At 37.1% G+C, this 25063-nt stretch overlaps 1 protein-coding gene and 1 long non-coding RNA gene across 2 annotated transcripts in view; one reads left to right on the top strand and one right to left on the bottom strand.

Annotated features, from left to right (window-relative positions):
• Nucleotides 1-16197, bottom strand: LOC136269064 (uncharacterized). Its single transcript, XR_010707209.1, has 3 exons — nt 16026-16197; nt 202-279; nt 1-142 (listed from the first exon to the last, which is right to left on the bottom strand). It is a non-coding gene; the product is annotated as an uncharacterized lncRNA (long non-coding RNA).
• The window catches only part of LOC136269055 (sacsin-like), a 26218-nt gene continuing 16833 nt past the window's right edge, over nt 15679-25063 (top strand). The window contains exons 1-3 of the mRNA XM_066064513.1: nt 15679-15813; nt 18852-18949; nt 20369-20627. Coding sequence (XP_065920585.1) covers nt 15804-15813; nt 18852-18949; nt 20369-20627 — 367 coding nt within the window. The 5' untranslated portion in view covers nt 15679-15803. The remainder of the gene's footprint in view (nt 15814-18851; nt 18950-20368; nt 20628-25063) is intronic.

Below are 25063 nucleotides of genomic sequence, written 5' to 3' on the forward strand. Positions count from 1 at the left end.
TACAAAATGCAAAATGTCATGTTTGATGAAAACAGCATACATGTACATGCATGCATAAAAACAGATCACTGGTACTAGAAAGGTAAAAAAATACTACATGTCACCTTGTACCACTTCATAATTCTTCATGACTTCTTGAATGCTACAAGACAATTCATTATAACGCATGGCATCTGTTATGACATCAGCATATCCACATACCTTACAAGGACACAGCTCATTTGGTTATTCCAATTCTTCTCTGATTTGTGGAACACCAACTTGCCTACTAGCATATTCCTATAGTACAAATACAGTAAGTCATTCACAGTGCATACACAATTATATACATGAATATTACTCATTATTATTATTATACTGTGTCAAGTACATGTACATACCAATGGGACAGCCTAACAACAGGGTAAGGCATAATATACAGTGCATAGTCATCACACTGTGCTTAATTTAAAAGAATACTGCATACAGTAGCTATACTCACAGCAGTGCATTGTAAATACCAGTTGTATAAAAGTGCTATGCAATTACATTACTTCCAGATCAGTATATGATTCTCTGAAGTAACTTATACATGACTGCTATTTTACTTAATTATGACTGGTGAACCCACCCATATACTGCATCAAAAGGAAGAAGAACACCTTACCTATGATACATCTGGATTTAAGGTCAAACCATAAAATGACAGGACTAACAGTTGCACATTTCTTTTTGTGTTTACACAACATGTACACACATATTCACTACATAATCACAAAAAGGTTTACAGGGTCTCTGGAAGAATGGCCATATACCACTCCTTGCTAAAAGAAATTATAGTTACTAAATTAGCTAGTCCTGTGTGTCCATCTTGTGCAAGAAGTCACTTACCCTAATATAGTAGTCTGCAATAGACTTAGTGGTAGTATAGCATGTAGAAGAAAAAAATTTTAAAGCTGGATTAGGGATCAAAAAAAGCAGTGAAACAAGGGAATACCTAAAAGGCAGTGAAACAAGAGAGGTTGCCTATATAGCATGCAGATATACTAATAATAAATTAATTAAATTAATCCCTATACTTCAGTCTATAACCATGCATGACTGAATTAGGGATTAATTAAATGTCTACTATAGTATATCTGCAGGTATAGGCAACCTTTCTTGTTTAGACCAACTTAATTTTTTTTCTACTTGTTTGTTTACTTTTTTGCACCATAATTATCTCGATAATTATGGATGGTGAACCCACGCATACCGCATCAAAAGGAAGAAAGACCCCTGACATACGATAGATATGTCTGGGCGCATGCCCCAACAATCAATTATTATGATAAGGGAAGTGCCATTACGCTTTGCTTTCAGCCATGTTCAGACCATTACACAGCTCTACAGATGGAGAACAGTACAAGAAACATCATTCCAGAAAACACGGATGATTTTTGTAATAATGCAATAGTCAGCAGAGAAGAAACCATACACACTACCATGAATTGGCACCTGGTACTGTCAGAGGAATGTGATGGGACACAAAGGTAAGTCCATGATGCATGTATTGTATGCACTGCGGTTGGCGAAAAGGCACATCTCGGGACAAAGTGACGTCAAACAGTGAAGAAATCAAGCCCATATCCTTATATCCATTGTTGAGTTATGTTTGGCTGAAGGTATCAGTTAGTTAGTTAGTCAGTTACTAGAAAATTCAGTTAAAAAATAGAAACTTGCTGGAAGGGTTTGGAGCAGACATTTTTGGACTTAGCTATGCCTAACTTATATATACCACCAAGCTGTTTTGAAGGAAATGTGAGATTGGTTTTGGAGTGATATTTCTGGCCAGAAAAACCCAATTCTGCATGATCCCTAATATACAGTACTATCATACTGTATGATAAGTCTATTGCAAAGAATTGTATTACTTTTAACATAGGATCCCATCATTGTGGCTAAATTTTAAGCTAAAATAGTAGAAATTCAGCTTCCCGATGAGTATATCTGTATAGAGCCCCGCCCACAATATATTTATACATAACTTACATTATCTTAAAACTAAAATAAACATTTTTGTGCTACTACTGTATTGCCTCGAATAGTGGCTTGGGTAAATACCGGTAGTGGCTTACATGTTTATTTAGCTTTTTACTCAGGCGACTATAGGTATGGGTGAAAGTTGCTTGAAAGAAATAAATGCCTGAGACAATACGGTATCTTAACAATGTATTGGCTCACTTAAAACCAAAATTTCCCATCCCCTGGAACACTTAGACCTCTACACTGGCTTGCAGTCTGACAGTTAAAATTCAAACCCACCGGCAATATAAAACTTTAGGCCACTGAGATCAATGGGGCAATGTTTTCTGTATCAAAGTGGTCAGGGATAAGTTCGGCTAACTGCATGACCACAGGGCTGTAGCATGCATTATATGATAGAGAGGAAATATTTGAGGTTTCAAAGTTAAGCAGATCTATATATGGCATGGCTAATGTACACGTATAATCAATACAAACACTTTAAAAAATTTTAAAAAGTTCTAGTGCTTAGTCAAAGTGATCCTACAGTGAAACAAAGTCCATGTTATCCAATACAAGATACAAATTATACAACTCCAATTTAGATAACTTTCCTTTAACCTTTAACCAAATAGTAATTAACACACAAAAATAATTTCCTATGAGAATATTTCTTCTCCAGTCCTGTTCTGAACTATCTTGAATTAACTACAGCACCAGCTTGTATATGAACATGGCAAGTTTGGAGGTTCAAAGAATTTTCTATAAGAGAAGCAATGCCATTTTGGATGACAAAGTGCACACTTAAAATCACATGTACCAGTCCACCATGAGCAGATAATGTGTTCATGAAACTGTCAGAAAGAGCTAATTTATCTGATTGAATGCATAACTCTTGCAAGTTGCAATTCACTGTTGGTGATATCTGGTTACCTATACCCATATACCACCAATATATCAGATTCTCATAAATGTTGATAACATCAATATTTTCTGTAACACAGTGGATAAGTAATGGAAAGTTGGATAGTATCAATAGTTGTTCATTTTCAACACACTTGTTGCAATCCTTATCACGGTATGCTTCCAGTGCTTCCATCTTTATGCATTTCTGGTGTAGCCGATTGATAATGCTCTGCTTAGATTGGTCATCTCCTTCAAAACATTGCAAAAAACATAGTTCAATATCTAGATAAGTTAGATGTAGATCAACTAAAATTTCCCACAGTTGTACACAATTCTCCACTTGTTCAACAGAAATTTCTATAATGTTTAGACCTTCTAGCTTTTGACAATTAAGTAGCAATCACACATAAACTTTGCAGACTTTTCAAACAATTAACATTCTTCAGTAAGCCAAGTTGTTGCAAGTTGGGGCAAGCAATAGCTAGTTGTTCTAGGTGATCAGAGTAAAACACATCAACACATCATCTGCTCTGATCGTAAGTTCCTTCATAGATATTATATACTACACACCCACATAGATATTATATACTACGCACCTATGGTTCCTTGATGGTATAACCAAAGGCAGGATGTCCTACAACCCGAAGCATGTACTTAATGTCATCTTTTGATATTCACATAATATCTAAATATTGTAGTTTTCTCATAGATTTCATGACTTTCCATAGTTGGATATGACTTAGTTTAACTAACGGTAAACTAAGTTGTACGAGATTATTACAATGCTGTAATAGTGGGTATCATGAGATTCGGAAATGATACTCTTTTCTACCAAACGACTCAAACACACCGTCAATTGAACGTTTCTCACGGAAATCGAAATGTGTCCAGGTAATGTCTCTCCACAATGACGGGGTATCCATTGCTGCTCGTAGTTGTTGTGAAACGTAATGCAGCTTCACTCTGTCATGGGGTGCAAGTCACAAAAGAAAATATGTACATCAGCAACTCTAGTTGAAGGGCCAATAACGTGTATGTATAGGCCATTCACTTAACAACCTGGAACGTCTGTAGTTGGCACTTCACTCCATCACTGAACCGAGAACTGTGACACATGTTGTAACCAGGGGTGGATCGAGGGGCAGGGGGGAAGGGGGGCCAGTGCCCCCCTTTAGAATTTTTTTTATAGTGTTGCTCATTGAATATAGCTAGGCACCTTAGACATAATTCAAACATTTTTGATGCAGTTTATGACTATGTATAATATAATAAATCTGTCTCTAGCAAATGGTTACCTATAGGGGAACTATAGGTGGGTTAGAGCACCCCCTACAATATTTTAGAAATCGAGATACTCTAATAGAACAGTCATTTACTCTAATAATACAGCCAAGAGTAGCATATTTATAAAACACTGTTTTTCATTTAAACAATTACTAAAACACCTATTATTAATTGAGTTACTGGCTCTATCTACACCCTAGTGACTATAGAAATTCTCTGGAGATGAAAAATCATGCAGCTGCACACCACTTTCCAGGATTATCTATATGTTTAGATGCTTGTGCAGGGGACCTTATGTTTTGTAGTTTGGTAATATTTAATAAAAATTTTCAATTTAATTTCAGCCAAAATTAGCACCAAATTCATTCTCTAAAAATAGGTCAATTTTCAAAATTTCCTTATAGACTTTATAGCTACTACCAGCATTCATGCTTCCAGTATTGAATCGAATTTTCATAAACATTTAGCTACATATTTTAGTCAAAATTGCCACAAAATTTAATATCAGAAAGTTGATTTTTCAAAATTTACTATACTAGCTAATCCTTTCTAGCTCAACATTCATACTTCCAGTGTTGAACTCAGCAAATTTCAGTCATAATTGCAATTTGCCACCAAATTCAATCTCAGAATGTTAAGTTTTCAAAATTTCTTTAGGGAGCAGCTTAGACCTTTACACTATACTAAGTCTGGTTTTTTACTCAGTAGCTATACTATTAGCATTCATACTTCCAGTGTTGAACTATCAACAAATTTGAGAAAGGTTTAATATTCGATGTCCTGAGAATAGCCTCAAATTGCTTAAATGCAGAAATGCATGCACTGATTAAATAAGCTTCTCACACATCATTGTGTTGACACAAATTCCACTCAACATGGGCCCATCACACACTAATGCAAACAAGAGATTAAAATATGGTTGTAGTAAGACTACTCAGGGTCATTCATTTGAGCTATAAGCTAAAGCTTACATTTCACCATTCAAGGGGATGGCACTCCAATATACCCTGTACTCTGATCTTCATCCTCGGTCAAAGTGGTCAAATTCGAAAAATAATTGACCCTTGACTTACGCTAAAATCCGTGCTTGACTCTTGACTGAATTTTTGTAAATTTTTGTAAAATTATGGTTATGTTCTAATTCTAAAAGTATCAATTGTGATATGCACTTTACAAATGAACTTGTCTTTTGACCTAGTGCAAATTTCTTGCTTGATTTTTGTTTTGACCGAGGACAAAGATCAGAGTACAGGATATATTGGAGTGCCACTCCCTTGCCGTTGTTCAAACATGGATGATAACCATAATAAGGTTAATCTGAAAATATCTGACAGACTCACATACTTGACACTTTAGAAGTCATATATCATTGAATGCAACAGGCTAGGCTTACTTGTGTTATAGTTAACAGTCCATCAGTTGCAGTGTCCATCCAGTCTGGTGTTCATTATTGCTATTCCGGGCTCTTATTAGAAAGTATTCAACAAATTACGATTGAAATATGTAGTAGCTCACAGTGCAGTATGGTTATGGATGGCCTTATTAAGATACTGTAAGTAGAATAATAGAAGCCTTAGCGATAGAGAGAAAACCACTGTCTGTGTTCATGCATCATTAAAGTGGTTTCTATTTACACCGCGGTTCAGCTGGTAGCTGGTAGAAGCCATGGAAGGCATGTAATGAATGCTAGAACACGTTTTACAGTAAAAATAAAATTTCCAGTTTAAAATTGGGGGTTCGACTGAACCCCCTTGAGCTGTTAAGTCACAGAGGGACTCCACACAGGTAGAGCAAAAATCAGTTAACAATTGAGTGCTCAGAGTCCGTGCTTGTGTAGCTAAATTGATTTGGGTAGTATATCAAATATTTGATATTTGATTAGTCCGTGGATTAGTCATGGAGGCCAGTACTGCTTATATCCACTATCGGTCCATTGCCATCAACTACATTGGGAGGATGTATAATCTGCCTGCTTCCTATGATTGGATTTGTTGGAGTTTACTGCTATCAAAAACAAAATTGGAAACTAACTGCAGCCAAAAATTCATTAAAACAGCAGCTGCTGCAGGGGTAGCAGATTAGCCTGGCAGGATAGTGTCATCAGCTAGCATACTGAACCAATAATAACCTATCTGTAGCTTGGAGCTATATATTAGAAATAACAATGGCCCAAGAGAATTTCCTTGACTAGCAGAATCCACCCAACATTGGTTGTCAAGCAGAGAATTGCCATCAAATTTCTTTACACAGTGAATCCTTTCACCCAAATAAGTCTGAAACCACTTTAACACATTTGACCAAGTGAGGACACTATCCATATCAAATGATCCTTAGTGATGGTTGCAACTTACAAGGATTTTGGTTAATAAATCAACAGTGTAATTCAAGCCAGGTTAATCCGGCTTCAAAATTAACCTGACTCGCTTTTCTAGTATAGGGTTTGCATTTGATCGATGGCATTGATTTATTTGGTAATGGGATAGACAGCTTTAGCTGATAATGTTGTACCGTGGCATATAACGGTACCAGTAAAGGCCAGTCCACTTTACTGTTGTAATCAGCTTATTTTTGAATCTGTTTTCCTCTTAGTGTGCGCTAATTAAATATCGTCGTATCTACCAATGTCTACGTCTGGAAATCCCAAGAAAAGACCGTACTCAGATGTCTCTCCAGATAAGTCAGCACAGATACTTAGTAAACCACTTGATGTTTGTGGTAAATGTAATAAGAAGTGTACGTCTGCTAAAGGTGAGTCAATTCAGTGTGATCTTTGTGGCATGTGGGCACATGCCACCTGTGAATGCATATCTCGTGAACAGTTCAAGGCTGTTAAGTCACTTTCTTCACTAAGTAACTTTGTTTATTACTGTCAAGTTAATGATTGTGCCAGTCGTATAAAGAATATCACAATTGACTGGGTCCAGTCTCATGTCTCACCACAAATTGAATCCATTGTTTCAGATCTCACCAAAGAGCATCTCTCAAAGGAGTATTCAACTCTACAAAAAGCTGTGTCTGACTTGTCTGCCAAGATTGACAATCTCCAGGCTCAAGAACTAGAACTAAGTAGCAAAATTACTGATACTTCCAATGTCATCGGAAAGTACCCCAGTAAGTCTGCTGTGACATCCAATGACCGCAAGTCTAATATTGTAGTGTTTGGTGTTGAAGAATGTCCTCAGAATACTCTAAGGAGTGCTCGTATAGCTAGAGATACTAAAGAAGTATCAAAGATATTTGGTAGCATTGATGTTCACGTCGAACCAAACCAAATCCTGGACTGCTTTAGACTGGGAAAATTTTAAGTCCCAACAAACCAGACCCAGACCGATCCTTGTGAAGTTACACCGTGCAGCTACCATTCTTGCCAACCGAAGCTCACTGGCACCTCCAATATTTATCAAGCCTGACTTGTCACCTACTGAGCGAGATATCGAGTCCATCTTACTAAAAGAAAGGTGGTCTCTAATCCAGAATGGTCACTCAAGAAAATCAATCAAGCTTAACAGTCAATGCAGCTGCATTTATCTCAACAACCAACTGTATGGGAAAGTTATCAACTCCCAATTCCAACGTTCTACACAGACAATTCCAACTCCACAAAACACAACTTCCCATCCTCAACAGATGGACCAGTCTCCACTAATCAATCTCAGTTCACCAAATCTAGTTACCTCTGATCCCTCCCAGTCAACCACCACCACCCAAGTCAGTAGTGACAAGTGACTAGATCATGTCTGTCTAATCAACATACGTAGTATAGTAAATAAGTTTAAAATTTTCCAGGACTATGTTTATTCAAGATCCCCTGATGTTATAGGAATAACTGAGACCTGGCTGTCTAGCAAAATTTATGATAATGAAATTCTACCCTCGAACTATCCACTGATTCGCAAAGATCGTGGCTCTCGTGGTGGTGGAGTCATGCTAGCTGTCCATAATTCCAAATCATACAAAGTTTTACCTTCTCCTCCTTGTTTAGAAGTGCAGTTAGTATTGGATCAAGCTCTTCAATTATCTACTGCTTAGTATATATTCCCCCAAACTCCCCTGAAGAGTACTTAATATAATTTTTTAATTATCTACAGTCACTCAACAGTGCTACTGATAACTTACTACTTCTTGGTGATTTCAATTTTAGCGATGTTAATTGGGACTCCTTGTGTGGCCTTTCTCCTGCCTCAGCCAAGTTCTGTGATATTATTTTTAATTTGAATCTTTCTCAGCTAATCTGTGAACCAACTCATATTGCTGGAAACATGCTTGATCTTATTTTAACGAACATTCCCGATCACATATTCAATGTAAATGTTCATTCTGTACCACCTCTGTCTATTCCCTCAGATCATTACATAATAACTTTTGATGTGCAAACTCTCAATCATTATGTACATAACCAAGCAACAACATCATTTGACTTTACCAAAGGTGATTACAACAGTCTCTGCTACTTTTTAAGCAATTCTGACTTATCCCCTTGCCTTGAGTCTGACAATATTGAACATGTGTGGTGCTACATTAGTGAACTTATCAAGGATGGGATAAAACAGTTTATACCCACTGTTAGAGTCAATCGCTACAATCAGCCTAAATGGTTCAACTCTTCTATTAGACACAATATTAATCGTGTTCGAACTCTTAGACGTAAATACAATAAGCATCCCTCTGAACAGAATAAACTCAAACTTGAAAATAACGAAACACTACTCCAAGCTGAAATAAGCAATGCTAAGGCTGACTATGAATCTACTTTGATCTCTAACTTTTCCTACAGCAACTCTAAAATCTATAAGTACATTCGAAGTTTAACAAATTCCAATTGTATTCCATGTTCTGTTTATTATGACTCCATCTCTGCCAACTCTGATTCAGCTAAAGCCTCCCTTTTCAACAAATATTTTTATTCAGTATTCACCAAAGCATCAAGCCATCCTGTACCCCCTGATTACATTGATCATCATACTATGTTATCTGAGTTCAATATATCTGATAGTGAAGTACTTAACGTTCTTCTTAATTTAGATACCACCAAAGCCATGGGACCTGATGGAATACCACCAATTGTTTTACAAAGGTGTGCCACAGCCCTTTATCAACCTCTCTGCTATTTATTTAATTTAACGCTTCAGTTTTCATACTTGCCTAGAGACTGGAAAGTCCATAAGATTGTTCCAATTTTTAAATCAGGTGATCCCACCTCAGTGAAAAATTACCGTCCAATTTCTCTACTCAGTAATACATCTAAAGTTCTAGAACGTATCATCTACAACAAAATGGTTGATCACATTTCAGCCTACATCAACCCTGCTCAGTTTGGATTTATGCGCAATCGGTCTACTACTCAACAGCTACTTCTATTTCTACACAATGCATTTTCTTCTCGTGACCAATTTGATGCCATCTACTTAGATATCAGTAAGGCTTTTGATTCGGTTTCCCATTCTTATCTATTGTCCAAACTTCATAACTTTAACATTTCAGGTAGCTTGTGGCTTTGGCTTCAAGCCTACCTTAGTACCAGATCCCAGTTTGTTTCTATTAATAACTGTTATTCTGATCTTTTATCTGTTGAATCTGGGGTACCCCAGGGCAGTATTCTCGGTCCACTTCTCTTTATCATGTTTATGAATGATCTACCTAATTCTATTACTGACAGTGAGGCTTTACTCTTTGCAGATGACACCAAATGTTTCAGGCACATTAAGACACCTCCTGGCGAACAACTGTTACAACGTGACATTGACAACCTCTTTAGCTGGAGTACATCCTCTGATTTACATTTTAACTCATCTAAAAGCTGCCATTTATCTTTTAACCGGAAGTCTCCTACATCATATACTATTAGTGGTAACATAATCATTACTAAACAATCACATAAAGATCTCGGAGTTACATTAAGTGATAATCTTGAATGGAAAACTCATCATGACATTATTTTAAGTAAAGCTTATAAGACATTGGGTCTTGTACCTAGAACCTTCAGTTCATCTATACCACCACTGACTAAAGTTAAGCTATACGTATCTCTAATCAGGTCTCAGCTCATGTACTGCTCCCCTATCTGGCGTCCATATTTAGTGAAAGACATCAGTAACCTAGAACATCTTCAGAGACGAGCCACAAAGTATATTTTGAACGATTACATTTCCGACTATAAAACTAGACTTCTCAAACTAGAGCTTCTCCCATTAATGTACACCTTTGAACTTTCAGACATCATGTTTTTCATCAAATCTATCAAAAATCCAACCAGTAGTTTCAACATTCACCATTTCATTTCCTTCTCTACCAGTGCCAGATCAGGAGGCTTCAAATTACATCACAATCCCTCCACCACTAACAAGCAACGACACTTTTACTTTGTAAGGATCTGTCACTTATGGAATGCGCTTCCATTAATTGACGTTAATCTGTCTATTGACACTATCAGGAACAGAGTCAAGTCCCACTTCTGGAATCATTTCATTCATAACTTTGACCCCCTCAACCCCCATACACTGCACTACCACTGTCCCTGTAGTCGGTGTGTTACTGCATGATCATTTCTCGATTAACTACACACTGTTTTAGACAATTTATCATGTGTTCTTTTATTATTATTTTATAATTACTACTTTTGGCTGTAGGAACAAGCCTACAGACCTTTAGTACACCATGTGTATTGTCAATTCTTGTATCTGTGTGTGTACCTAAGCTCATGCTTGTATGTGTGTACTATAAAGCATTAATAAATAAATAAATAAATAAATAAATATATCTCAGGGAGCTGAAACAATGCATACAATTTATCAAGACACACGGTAGTGTGTCGTGCGGCCCAAGAAGCCGGCGCGTAACACCTGTGAGTATATTGACAGGAAGAAAGAAAACGCAATTTTCGCACCTCCGTAGCTCTGTGCTTCCTTGATGAAACAAGACGATTTTTGCTGTGGACATGCCCCCCAACTGCAGCACTCCACATTCCAAATTTGAGCGAAATCGCTTCGCGCGTTCCCGAGATATGCGACTTCAAAAATTGGCTCAGTTTCTTCGTTTTTTTTTCCTTCTTCTTCTTCTTCTTATTTTTCTTTTTCTTGTCGCACACTTACAAAAACTGCTATAAAACTCGAACGCTATATCCGATTGCCTTGAAATTTGGCACACAGAAGGGGAATATAAGGGCGCATCTCGGTACCAACTTTGGCTGTAATACGATAAACAGGCAAAGAGTTATGAGCGATTATTCACGAAAAATAACACCAATATGTTGTCACGCCTACAGGGTAAACCGCGTATGGGAAGAAGCTGAAAATCGGTGGGTGAATAGGTTAACTATTGAACCTCAAACCTTTTGTGGTTTGAAAGAAATCGAGCTAAAAAACAGGAAGATACAACAAAAAAACCAACAGTGTGTAACAATTACGCAATCGAGATTAGCTAATTAAAAAAACGACTGCTTGCCACGCCTACCAGATAAACCGCTTGGGGTAATGCTTTGAAAATCGTTGTACAGATGGAGTAATCATCTTAGAAAGGCTCATCAATGGTGTAGAAGAATCAGACTTAAAGCCACGGAGTTATAACACGAAATCCAACTTGGTGCAGCAAGTGCGAGATCGAGATACTCTAATAGAGCAGTCATCCTAATAGAGCAGTCACCCTGAAGAGAATTCAAGAGATCAGCTAGAAATAAGAATCCTGTATAGAGATCAGCTACACACAAGTCACCCTGTAGAGAGATCAGCTAGAAGAAGTTACCTTGTAGGGAGTTCATGCAACTGTGGAAAGAGATAGTTCAGCTAGAAAAAATCACCTTGTAGAGTTCAGCTACAAAGAAACCACCATGTAGAGAGTTCAGCTACAAACAAATCGCCCTGTGGAGAGATCAATAGAAGAAGTTACCTTGCAGAGAGTTCAGCTACAAAGAAACCATCATGTAGAGAGTTCAGTTTCAAACAAATTACCTGTAGAGAGTTCAGCTACAAACAAATCTCCCTGTAGAGAGATCAGCTAGAATAAGTTACCTTGTAGAGAGTTCAGCTACAAAGAAACCATCATTTAGAGAGTTCAGTTTCAAACAAATTACCTGTAGAGAGTTCAGCTACAAACAAATCTCCCTGTTGAGAGATCAGCTAGAATAAGTTACCTTGTAGAGAGTTCAGCTACAAACAAATCACCCTGTAGAAAGATCAGCTAGAAGAAGTCACCTTGTAGAAAGTTCAGTTACAAAGAAACCACCATGTAGACAGTTCAGCTACAAACTAGTCACCTTGTAGAGACATCAGCTAGAAAAGTTACCTTGTAGAGAGTTCAGCTACAAAGAAACCATTCTGTTTAGAGCTCAGCTGCAAACAAATCACCTGTACAGAATTCAGCTACAAACAAATCACCCTGTAGAGAGATCAGCTAGAAGAAATTACCTTGTACATAGTTCAGCTACAAAGAAACCACCAAGTAGAGAGTTCAGCTGCAAAGAAATCACCCTGTAGAAAATTCAGCCACAAACAAATTGCCCTGTAGAAAGATCAGTTAGAAGAAGTTACCTTTTAGAGAGTTCAGCTACAAAGAAACCATTCTGTAAAGAGCTCAGCTGCAAACAAATCACCTGTACAGAATTCAGCTACAAACAAATCACCCTGTAGAAAGATCAGCTAGAAGAAGTTACCTTGTAGATTGTTCAGCTACAAACAAATCACACTGTAGAGAGATCAGCTAGAAGAAGTTACCTTGTAGAGAGTTCAGCTACAAACAAATCACCCTGTAGAGAGATCAGCTAGAAGAAGTTACCTTGTAGATCGTTCAGCTACAAGCAAATCACCCTGTAGAGAGATCAGCTAGAAGAAATTACTTTGTAGAGAGTTCAGCTACAAAGAAACCACCATGTAGAGAGTTCAGCTGCAAAGAAATCACCCTGTATAAAATTCTGCCACAAACAAATTGCCCTGTAGAAAGATCAGTTAGAAGAAGTTACCTTGTAGATAGTTCAGCTACAAACAAATCACCCTGTAGAAAGATCAGCTAGAAGAAGTTACCTTGTAGATCGTTCAGCTACAAACAAATCACCCTGTAGAGAGATCAGCTAGAAGAAGTTACCTTGTAGAGAGTTCAGCTACAAAGAAATCATCCTGTAGAGAGATCAGCTAGAAGAAGTTACCTTGTAGATCGTTCAGCTACAAACAAATCACCCTGTAGAGAGATCAGCTAGAAGAAATTACTTTGTAGAGAGTTCAGTTACAAAGAAACCACCATGTAGAGAGTTCAGCTGCAAAAAAATCACCCTGTATAAAATTCTGCCACAAACAAATTGCCCTGTAGAAAGATCAGTTAGAAGAAGTTACCTTGTAGATAGTTCAGCTACAAACAGATCTCCCTGTAGAGAGATCAGCTAGAAGAAATTACCTTGTAGAGAGGTCAGCTACAAAGAAACCATTCTGTAAAGAGCTCAGCTGCAAACAAATCACCTGTACAGAATTCAGCTACAAACAAAATCACCCTGTAGAGAGATCAGCTAGAAGAAGTTACCTTGTAGAGAGTTCAGCTACAAAGAAACCACCATGTAGAGAGTTCAGCTGCAAAGAAATCACCCTGTATAAAATTCTGCCATGAAGAAATTGCCCTGTAGAAAGATCAGTTAGAAGAAGTTACCTTGTAGAGAGTTCAGCTACAAAGAAACAAATCACCTGTACAGAATTCAGCTACAAACAAATCACCCTGTAGAGATATCAGCTAGAAGAAATTACTTTGTAGAGAGTTCAGCTACAAAGAAACCACCATGTAGAGAGTTCAGCTGCAAAGAAATCACCCTGTATAAAATTCTGCCACAAACAAATTGCCCTGTAGAAAGATCAGTTAGAAGAAGTTACCTTTTAGAGAGTTCAGCTACAAAGAAACCACCCTGTAGAGAGATCAGCTAGAAGAAGTTACCTTGTAGATCGTTCAGCTACAAACAAATCACCCTGTAGAGAGATCAGCTAGAAGAAGTTACCTTGTAGATTGTTCAGCTACAAACAAATCACCCTGTAGAGAGATCAGCTAGAAGAAGTTACCTTGTAGAGAGTTCAACTACAAAGAAACCACCATGTAGAGAGTTCAGCTGCAAAGAAATCACCCTGTATAAAATTCTGCCACAAACAAATTACCCTGTAGAAAGATCAGTTAGAAGAAGTTACCTTTTAGAGAGTTCAGCTACAAAGAAACCATTCTGTAAAGAGCTCAGCTGCAAACAAATCACCTGTAGAGAGATCAGCTAGAAGAAGTTACCTTGTAGATAGTTCAGCTACAAACAAATCACCCTGTAGAGAGATCAGCTAGAAGAAATTACCTTGTAGAGAGTTCAGCTACAAAGAAACCATCATGTAGAGAGTTCAGCTGCAAAGAAATCACCACTGCCCAAATTTCAAGGCAATAGCTCTTTCCAATCTGAAGTTATCAATTGTCAAAGTTGGCAAATTGAGTGTGGAAGGCCCCTTTTCGCAAATCCAGTCACATATGTGTTATATATATAATTTGTACATTTACTGATAAAATATTTAAAGTACATCTACTTCATCTTTTCTTCTTCCTGTAGTAAAGAAAAAAAACATAGGTCCCAAAGCTGGCCATAGGCCGGCTTTGGGGTATACAAATACAAAAAGAAATGAAATCTAATCCAAAACAGCCAAGCTGTAAAAAAAGTGTGCGGCCCTCAGAAAGGCTATGGTGAAAAAAGATGTGAAATCCAAGGTGGCGGCCAAGAAATGGCTGTGATGGTAGGTTAATGGTAAAAATTTTAATAATGACAATTCAGGTAAATTTTGTGAAGCGGCACAAAAATTCACCTGAATTGTCGTTATTAAAATTTTTACCATTAACCTACCATCACAGCCATTTCTTGGCCGCCACCTTGGATTTCACATCTTTTTTCACCATAGCCTTTCTGAGGGCCGCACACTTTTTTTACAGCTTGGCTGTTTTGGATTAGATATATATACGTACACCAAACTTAATTATTATTATTATGTGTAAAAGGAAAGGAGGCAAAAGCCTGTGGTACCTTATCATTACAAAAAAAGGTTAACTTAAGACTAAAGTTAGTACAATATAATTAAAAATCAATTTGAGTCATTTGATCTGAGAAGGAATCATCAAGCTGGTTCTTACATACATTTTGAGACTGTGCCGTAATGTAGCTATAGATCATTGGTCCAGCCATGACAATCGAATTAAACAATCTGTTAGAAATAGCTAGCTATGTATTATTAAATTGAGTCTGATTCAATGATTTGCTGGGGTAAATTGTTTCAATCACGAACGGTCGGTCGGGAAGAAACTCATCTGGTAAATAAGTATGATCAAGAGTTAATAATAGACTCTATTATTAACTCTTGGTATGATCATGGTACCAAATAGTGGAGGCCTCATCCCAGCATCGGGCATTCAGTCTACTGGGTCACATTCGCTGTGGAGGTTTCTGTACGGTAGAAATACAACACAATACAATACAATCCGGAGAGCTCTCAAACCGCACGTGGTCCCCAATTCTAGATTATTACATGCCGCACGTTGCTCGGGAATCCCAAAGATGGCGGTACAAACCGCGCAATGTGAGACATAGTGACTCAGTAACGGATTGGGATTGGTAGCGGAAAAGCTGTTGAAGGTGCTAAGCAGATATGGATAAAGGTAGACTATACTTGTTAATGTATGAAAACTAGGTGCACTGTTTGTTCTCCCTTTTTCACGAAGAGGGCGTGCCGTTCAGTCGAGTCACGTTCACGCATTCAGTGGTTCGCTCCACTGACTGTAAGAGTGTAGTTCAACGTTTTACCGTAGATGGGTATGAAAATACCATTCTATTTGCGGAAATTTTACAAATAACAACTAGCTACTATTACCTCTGGTTAATTCACGCGGCGAATGACGCGAGATTCAGTACTTCTGGCGGAGCGCGCTCTGGCCAGCCACACAGTCTCACAATTCTCTAATTTCTGATTTGATAGAGGTACCAGGGAGGCGCTAGTAAGATACTTTTTGTATCCCACAAGTCAAAGGTAAAAGGTTATAATAATAAATTTTACATTTTCATAACTGCCGTGACAAGCACAAGTAGCCGCTAGGCTGGTGTTGACACCTCAAAGTCTAAGGTTTAGTGTGGTGGCACCACAAATCATTGCGAGGAATCATAACCAAATAACACTGCACTTGTAAGGTTGCTCTGAGTTATTCACAACTAGTACTCATGGCTCCATCATAGTCATTTGCACAACAACCTTAATACCACGTGCACGTTACATCACAAATGCAGCTACACCCATCATCTACTTCTGTTGCAGACAGACACATAAATAAATAAACAAGTACACAAAATTTTTGGAATTTTCAACTAGAGTAGGGACCATAGCACATCGATAAAAAGTACTGAAACAAGCTGAAGTAGTGCACGATATTAAATCACAGTAAAACAATAACATATCAAAACTTGTGTAAGATATTCCGGATTTCCGAATGGGTTATGCCCGTTTCGTATAAAATAACACCGTCCTCTAAACAAGGCGCCATAACTTCCGCGTACTTTGGTTGACGGACACGAAGTTTGGTTTATCAGTTTCCTTGATGAAAGGCGATTCGATTCATGTGTAAGTTCTTTGTGTAGTAACGAAGGGGAAGCTAGAAAGGAGCCTTGTACCGCAAAATTTACGTGTTCAGAATGCCCGTAAAAACACGTGTTTTTAAACATATTTCTATAACCTAACCTGCTTAACAATTTGTACGGTCGGAGTCTTATTAAGCATCATTCGCTGCGTAGAATGATACCAAATTTAGCGAATTTGGTTGAAGATAACAACTTGTAAATTGGGATTTTCCCGGCGAGATAATTTAATTTTCCAATAGGTTAATGTATGGAGCGTGTATTATGTCATCATCAGCAGTAAATAACTGTCGCTATGGCGACATTTTCCCATTTGTACGGTCGGAATTGGATAGAGAAATTCAAGGGCTTTCTTTTATTGTATGGTGTGCTGTAGAAATTTTGTGAGTTAAAGGTTGTAAATTAGTGTTTTTGCGTGTAGTGTAAAATACATGTATTTTGTATTGGACAAAAAATGACAAGGAATGATGAGATTTTATGATCAGCCTGTTTTACCGAGTTGAGGTTTCAAAAAGGATATTAAACAGATATTAGATTTATTTAATGCATAATTCTTAATTTTTAAAGGTTTAACCCAGTGTTTGAAAACTTTTAATGTTGACCACCTGAAAATGCTTGATTTGACAAATCCCATACATATGTTTTGATATGAGAAGTGTTTATCCCTACTGTGCTCAAGATACCATAATGGAAATGCACAGTAGGGATATAACACTTCTTATTGTTTCACTGTGATTTAATATCATGCACTACTCCAGCTTGTTTCAGTACTTTTTATCGATGTGTTATGGTCCCTACTATAGTTGAAAATTTTTTATATGTACTTGTTTGTTAACTTTTTTTTGTAAAATAAAACTATTATGACTGGTGAACTCACACATACCATATCAAAAAAAGAAATGGTGCCACACACCCCGGTTATCAATTATCATCTGAAAAGTGAAGTATCCATTATGCTTCGTTGTCAGCTATGTTCAAGCATTACGAATTTGAAAAGCACCTCTACAATCAAAGAAGCCACTATGAAAAATATGGACAATTTCCGTTACAAAGGGAAGTCATCGCGTGCTACCACCAAATCGATACCTTTTGCTGTCAGCAAAGATGAATGGGGACACAAAGGAGGACACTGTATGGTAAGTCCATGAAGAATGCATTGTACGTACTACGGTATGCCAAAAGGCACGTGTTTGGCTGAAGCAACGTCGAACAGTGAAAAATCAGGCCTATAGCCTTAGCCGTTATCGAGTTACGCTTATCTGAAGGAATCAATCAGTCAGTCAGTTACTCAGTAGGTCCCTATTACTCAGTCAGTAGAAAATTCCGTTTGATAATTAAAAAAAAAATTCATTGCAACTTAATGAAAGCATTTTGGGTCAATCTGAAGGCTTGTTTTAGCTTAGTTTTATGTAACCAATACTGCTTCATCGTTGTCACTTCAAAACTTCACAATTATTTGCCTCACGCTAAGGCACTCAGCAATGATGTTAATGTCAATTGGTATAGGCATGTCATTTTTAAAAATCAATTTGCAAACATTGTTGCAGCCATTTCTTGGTTGCTACCTTCTTTTTATCCTTGCCTTTTTTGAAGGATGTTTGGATTTAATAAACTTTTACTTCTGAGAGTGTGCTAAAAAAGGAGTTCTTGTGCCATACTTTTACTGTATAGTCGGTACGCATTCACCTGAGCCTCCGCCAAATATAGTAATATCAAAGAGGTGAACACATGTTCACTCCCAATGGTTTTATACTGGAACAAGCATGTTTTCATGTTGTAAACATGTTTGCGCGCCTGAATCGTCAATACTAAATGTATGGGATATTTTAAAAGCCTTGTTCTTGTCCGTATCAAAGCGCTTTTTCAACTATTAGTTCCTCGACTATTAGTTCCAATGATTAAAGGGCTTCACAGCGCTACTAAATGCTTGGACAGCTGGCCCATGTAACAAGAGTTATTAACAAGAAATGAGGGCTCAGGTGAACGTGAACAGACTATAGTTCATGACAGGAAATGATTAACATAGCTACATGTAGACTTGTACAATTATATATGTATCTCATACTTGCAGATATCCATGATAGGAATATTGGAATAGAAGCTCCTCCCCTTACAGAACTTGTAAAGAATATTCTGCAAAGATACCCTGAAGGCGGCCAAATATTAAAGGTATAAATGCATTTAGCAAAGATGTATTTTTCTTGTGTTTATACTGTGTTTTTGTCTGTAATTTCAGATGACTCAATCTTCCATTATTAGGTTTTTTAAAAATGCTGCTGCTAATTAGCTATATAATATAGTCCGGTGGATTTTAAGTGACGTGTACCCAACAAATGATGGTTCGTAGTATGGCTAAGGGAAGCCTGTGTGGGCATATACCATATACGACAGGAAAGTTTGACAAAAGGAAAAAGTTGATGAATCCACACTTCATCAGCTTTGGTGAATTAAGTCAGTGTTGATGAAAATCATGGAATCATACTTATAGATCTGAACACATCCTTTTAGGTACTTATGGGCATTTGACAAATTAATTATGTATAAAAGTTATTGATTCAAATTTCTTTTTCTTTTGTCAAAATTTCCTGTTGCATGGTACAACAGACAAGTGTGTATTATATAGAAACCCAAATTTTTCATTCATTTATAGCTTAGTTGTACCAAAACAGAAACATGTCATTTAAATTGAGATATTTTACATTCCAAATGCCTTCTAAGCCTTTTAAAATTTATTCATGTTTTTGTCATCTTCCTACAATACATGAATAAAATGCACTTATTTTATGTGATTCAGTTCAAATTTAGAGTACGTTAATGTTCCAACTTTTGTATGGATCAGTTAAATGAAAACATTAGTCAGGATCCTAGTGGGATGGCATTCACAGATACGAGTCTAGCCAACACATGATAAAGATACTCTAATAGAACAGTCACTCAAAATAAAAGAAGAGTGCTAAAATTTTGAAAATGTAGAAGGAGTGCTTATATACATCAACAAAGTACTTATATACAACAGAAAGGAACACATCATTATGTGTAGCTATACCCCACACTCAGGGTATAGCAATCTGTTTAACAATCTCAAGCATGACAAATGCATGGTCTATATCCATGATTATAGGAGTTATATAACAAGAGTAATTTGAGGTCATTGAGTAAAAAAGGTTAGGATTGTCTCTTACATTGTAAAAAGAGAAGTTGCTCTGTTTCATTGCCTGTTCACTACTGTTCTCAGTTCTGGCCGCTGGTAATTATTGTTATGTGGTTTACTACTCTACAATAATAAGACCCATTAATTTCATCTGTAGATTTTCTAACATGTTTGAGCTTTGGATCAAAAGTTAAAATTTTCATCTGCTTGTCTTGCCTTTGTTTCCCTGTCACAAATACACTAATGGCATTTTTGTATGTAATGGATCTTTCTCAACACACATGATACAACATACAATACATAGTGTACTAAGTGGAAAAGATTAATTATTTTTGTTGCTCTTCAGGTGAATCTCAATAGGTACCACCACACAGCATTATCCTTAATGATATTGTATTTTATAAATGTTGACTTAGATTAAATGTACTCTTCTACAGGAGTTAATACAAAATGCTGATGATGCTGGTGCTACTGAGATCAAATTCATGATTGATCCTCGACATCACAGCACTGATGGATTGTGGCGCCCAGGATTGGCAAAGTTCCAGGGTCCAGCCTTGCTGTCCTGGAATAATGCTCAGTTCACTGAAAATGATTGGAAGTCTATCTCAAAAATACATCGAAGCTTGAAAGAAACTGACCCGATGAAAGTAGGACGCTTTGGGTTAGGATTTATATCTATTCACCACATTACTGGTAAGTATTTGATTACATGCATGAATGAGATCCTAACAAACCAATTCTAGCTATATTGTTCATGCCCTTATATGATGGTCACCTAGGTTGATCTCTATTTCTTGGGTGCTTGTAGTCTGCTAATCCAGTCTGGTATGCAAATTAGTGGTTTAGCTGTGAAGCAATAAGTCCATGTCATTGACCATTATGATTGGGTTATGTTTGCTTGAAGGAATCAGTTAGTAAGTTAGTTAACAAGTTAGTCAGTCAGTCACTGAAAATTTAAAACTTTATAAATACTTAAGTGTTTCAAGCCACTTCGAAGCCAGTCCATTTCCTTAATGATGACTTGGCAGTATATATTGGCATTAGTGATTAATGCCAGTTTTTTGTGGATTTCAATGTTTACTAGTGTCCTTATATCTTGTTACATGCAGGAATTGCAAAGTAATAAAAATACTGTGGGATACTAGTATATTGTGTCTGTAGCCTGTGTGCTAGGACACCCACCACATAGTATAAATTCATGCAACTCAGGAGCAGTTCCAGGGAGGGTTTTAAGGTTTCTGTAGGTAAAAATACTACAAGAGACTTTAAACTAGTAGGCTACCTATTATTTGTTTTGTTAAATTAATAAATTATGTATATAGTTAGATCGTAATGATACTGTACAAATGTAAGCAGTGGAAACAGTTTAAGCAGTGTAAGCTGTATTTATTTTTGATAACACACTATTTTAAAATGTTTAAAATCTGAAAAAAATAACTGAATGCTATGTTGTGTACACTTATAATGTAAAGTTGCCACATAAGTGTCACCTGGTAGGCATTCCCTAAACCCTATTATAGATGCAGCAGAAAGTTTGGATATCAGATGTCAAAATTCCTGGAGTTGTCATGCAATTTTTTTCTCTCGTACTGTATACCATTTCAAGCAATCTCTTTTTTCCTACCTCTAGATCATATAGTGGATATACATACCAAGATATTCTAACAAACATGGGGATTCTTTGTTATGTCATGACGGTGAACAAATGTATTGAGGCCTATGGTGGAAAGTGTGGCTTGCTTGATTATGTGCACAGCAAACCAGTTATGAGTGCTTCTTCCAGGGTGACAAATTCTGGAAAGCAGTACCCCTGGTAACATAAGCACTGCACATAGTGGTAGTAGCATGTAGCAGTGCAATTCGTGATTGGGTACACACCACTAGATCAGGAATTTTTTTTTGTTCAAATAATTCAGTGTACATATTCTCTATTGGTAGGTTAAAAATATGGGGTATTCCAGTACTCCCCAGGGCTGCAAATGTAGCAAGCTTTTTTGATCTTATTCTGAGACTTCGTCCACCTGATCTATGTGTAAAGCAAACATTACTCTTTTGTGTACATCCTTCAGTGTATACTTGTTGGAAATAATGGACATGCATGTGTTGCATTGTGGAGAAGCACTAGCCAGCTGATGTTGCTGGTGATCATGCTGTCATTCCTTCCCTTTTGTAAATCATGGGGTAGCAGCTGTATCTCTCTGTTGTTGTTTTTTTTTGTTGTTGCTGCTGCTGCTACTGCTGCTGCTACTGCTATATACTGCTGTTGTTGTATTTGGTTTGCGGACATTGATTAGCTACATCTCTCTGTTGTCCTTCTTGTCTTAGCACAAGAATTTGGCATATTTGGTGATAAGCAGCTGCATCATGTTATCATCTTCTGTCTTCAAAGACTTCACACATTCACATCCATGGTAGTATCTCAATTTATAATTCATTGAATGTCAAAGAAAACTTGTTTCTGTTTTGCATTGTTGCTTATTCAGATTTTGTCTTTTCCTCAGCTTGGTCGTTTTGTTAGAGAAGCATGGAATTATAACTTCACTATTTCAAACTTTGTTGTTTACTCTCATGTGCTTAAAATGTGCTGATGTAAAGCTGAGTGTGATGATCAAAATGTGTACAATGTTGTATGGGAAAAAATGGCTGGCCCAAGAGAGACTCTAATTTGAGACCACTCAATCACGTGCACAAATATCTGAACTGTTATATATGTTGTGGTTTTCAATAGAGTTTTAAGTTGAGTCTTCCTCTATATACACCAGTGCCTTCAATATGTTGTAAAGAATGAAAAAAAAGTGTTTAGCAATCAATTAAGTTATTAGATAATGATCACTTAATTTCACATAAGTCTATATGTTGATATGTGTAGTGGCTGCCAACTAATCAATGTGATGGAGAAAGAATACAGACAGGTTAATGGACAGACAGCTAGATTGGTGCCAGATAAGGTGTCAAACCTAGGTGACTTTGACTGTAACACACACTAACAATTCACATTATTCACCTTCTACATACATTACATACCCTGACTTTTTACAACACGTGACGTGACATTCTCTCTCTACAAAGAAAGTTAAAGGGAAAAGTAACACTGAGGTGCATATAAAAATAAATGGACTTATTGTTGTGCACATAAGTTGGTTTATTAATTATCTGTTTAACAATTAGTCAGTAGGTTGTGGGATACGTTAAAGGCTCTGGATTGACTATGTATCTGCAGTTGTCCTTTACATAAACAGTATATGCCATATTTTACTGGTTAATAGCTGCAGCTAATACTTATTAATAACCACCCCTCGATAGTAACCACATTAAATTATTTGAATTATATAAGAGCCACCCTCAGATAAGAAAAGTAGTTTAAGCTGGTGCAAAGTGCACATTTGAAGCAGAAACATACCATGCAATGGAGTTGTTTTAAGCCAGGTGTTGAAATGGCATATTTGAAAGGACAGCAAAGTATCAAAGGATGATAACTGTGGTTATAAGCTGGTATCTCATAGTTGCACTCTTGATGACTTTCTTTAAAAGTCTCTAATTGTTATTCTTCATTTTTTAACACAAACAAGTGTATGTTCAGTTCAGGTTGTAATTTCCATAGTGACTGGATTGATTGCAGGGGCGTTCCTCGTGCTGTTCTTCATTTGTAACACTGTATAATGAGTGGAACATAAAGGAGCAGAATGGTCACTTCTGTAATTGGGTTGCACTTGCACAATTAATTTTACAATGTGTCTGGCATCATCCTTTCCTTTGATGTGGTGTGCAATGATTCACCAGTATGTTGAAAAAGTGAACAAACAATTGTATGAAAAGTAGAAATTTTACATTTGATTTAGGGATCATTGAAACAAAAAGCAATGAAATGAGAAGTCACCTACTTAAACCAGCACCTGAAATAGTTGACATTTAATTCCCAGTTCAGTCATATACAGTCAGGAGGAATTAAATGTCCACTAGTACAGCTGTAGGTGTTGATGATCTTCCTTGTTTCATTGCCTTTTATTTTTACATCAAATGTAAAATTTCTAATTTTTTTCTTATACTTGTATAAGCAATGTCAAATGGAATGCTGATACCTCTTCCCTTAATAGTTCTTCTGGTATTAGATAAATTCCCCAAAGAAATATTGCACAGAATGTGTTTTTGTTTTATTCCTGTGCATAAGAACTGATCCTGCTCCTATATCATTGGCACCTGCCATTACTATCTTTCAGTGACTTACTTTGGAGTCCTACTAACAGGGTTGAAAGAAAGCATCTGGGGTTGGTTTATTTTTTGACATATTTTCTTTTCTATACAGTGGAACCTCCTTTTTCCGGACCTCCATTGTCCAGGCACCTCCATTGTCTGGACAGCCCAAATTAGTCATGTGGCTTGTATATAGTCTGTTGACAATAATGAAGTTTGGGTTGCTATCTTGTTGTTTTAGAGTGTATCCCCATAGGTTGATCTTATTGATCACTTGTGTACGTGCCACATGCCTAGAAAAGTCAGAGTGATATCTGATTTGTAATACTCATGCAAAAACAGTTTGGCTGTACAAAAATGACCTGTCCATGAAACTAAAAGTAACTGACGACTAAAGAACTAATATCTGGTAAGGCCAAGTAGTAGGGATCACAAAGAAGTAGGCGTGGCCCACGAAATAACATCACCTAAAAACCAGCCTTAATTTCCCCTGCAGTATTGCTTAGGTAAAACTAAACCCAAACAAGTTTTTAGATTGACCCGAAACGCTTTCAGAAAGTTGCTACGGAATTTAAAAAATATATACATTTAACAGAATTTTCTACTGACTGACTGACTGACTGACTGACTGACTGACTGACTGACTGACTGACTGACTGACTGACTGACTGACTGACTGACTGACTGACTGACTGACTGACTGACTGACTGACTGACTGACTGACTGACTGACTGACTAATGCCTTCTGACAAGTGTAGCTCGATAACAGTTAAGTCTATGGGCTTGATTTTTTCACTGTTCAACAGCACTTCAGCCCGGGAGGTGTTTTTTGGTATACTGCAGTACGTACAATGCATTCTTCATGGACTTATCAGTGTCCTCCTTTGTGCCCCATTCATCTTTGCTGACAGCAAAAAGTGTCAATTTGGTGGTAGCA

This window comes from Dysidea avara, chromosome 10, assembly GCF_963678975.1.
Source record: "Dysidea avara chromosome 10, odDysAvar1.4, whole genome shotgun sequence".
Classification (NCBI taxonomy): domain Eukaryota; kingdom Metazoa; phylum Porifera; class Demospongiae; order Dictyoceratida; family Dysideidae; genus Dysidea; species Dysidea avara.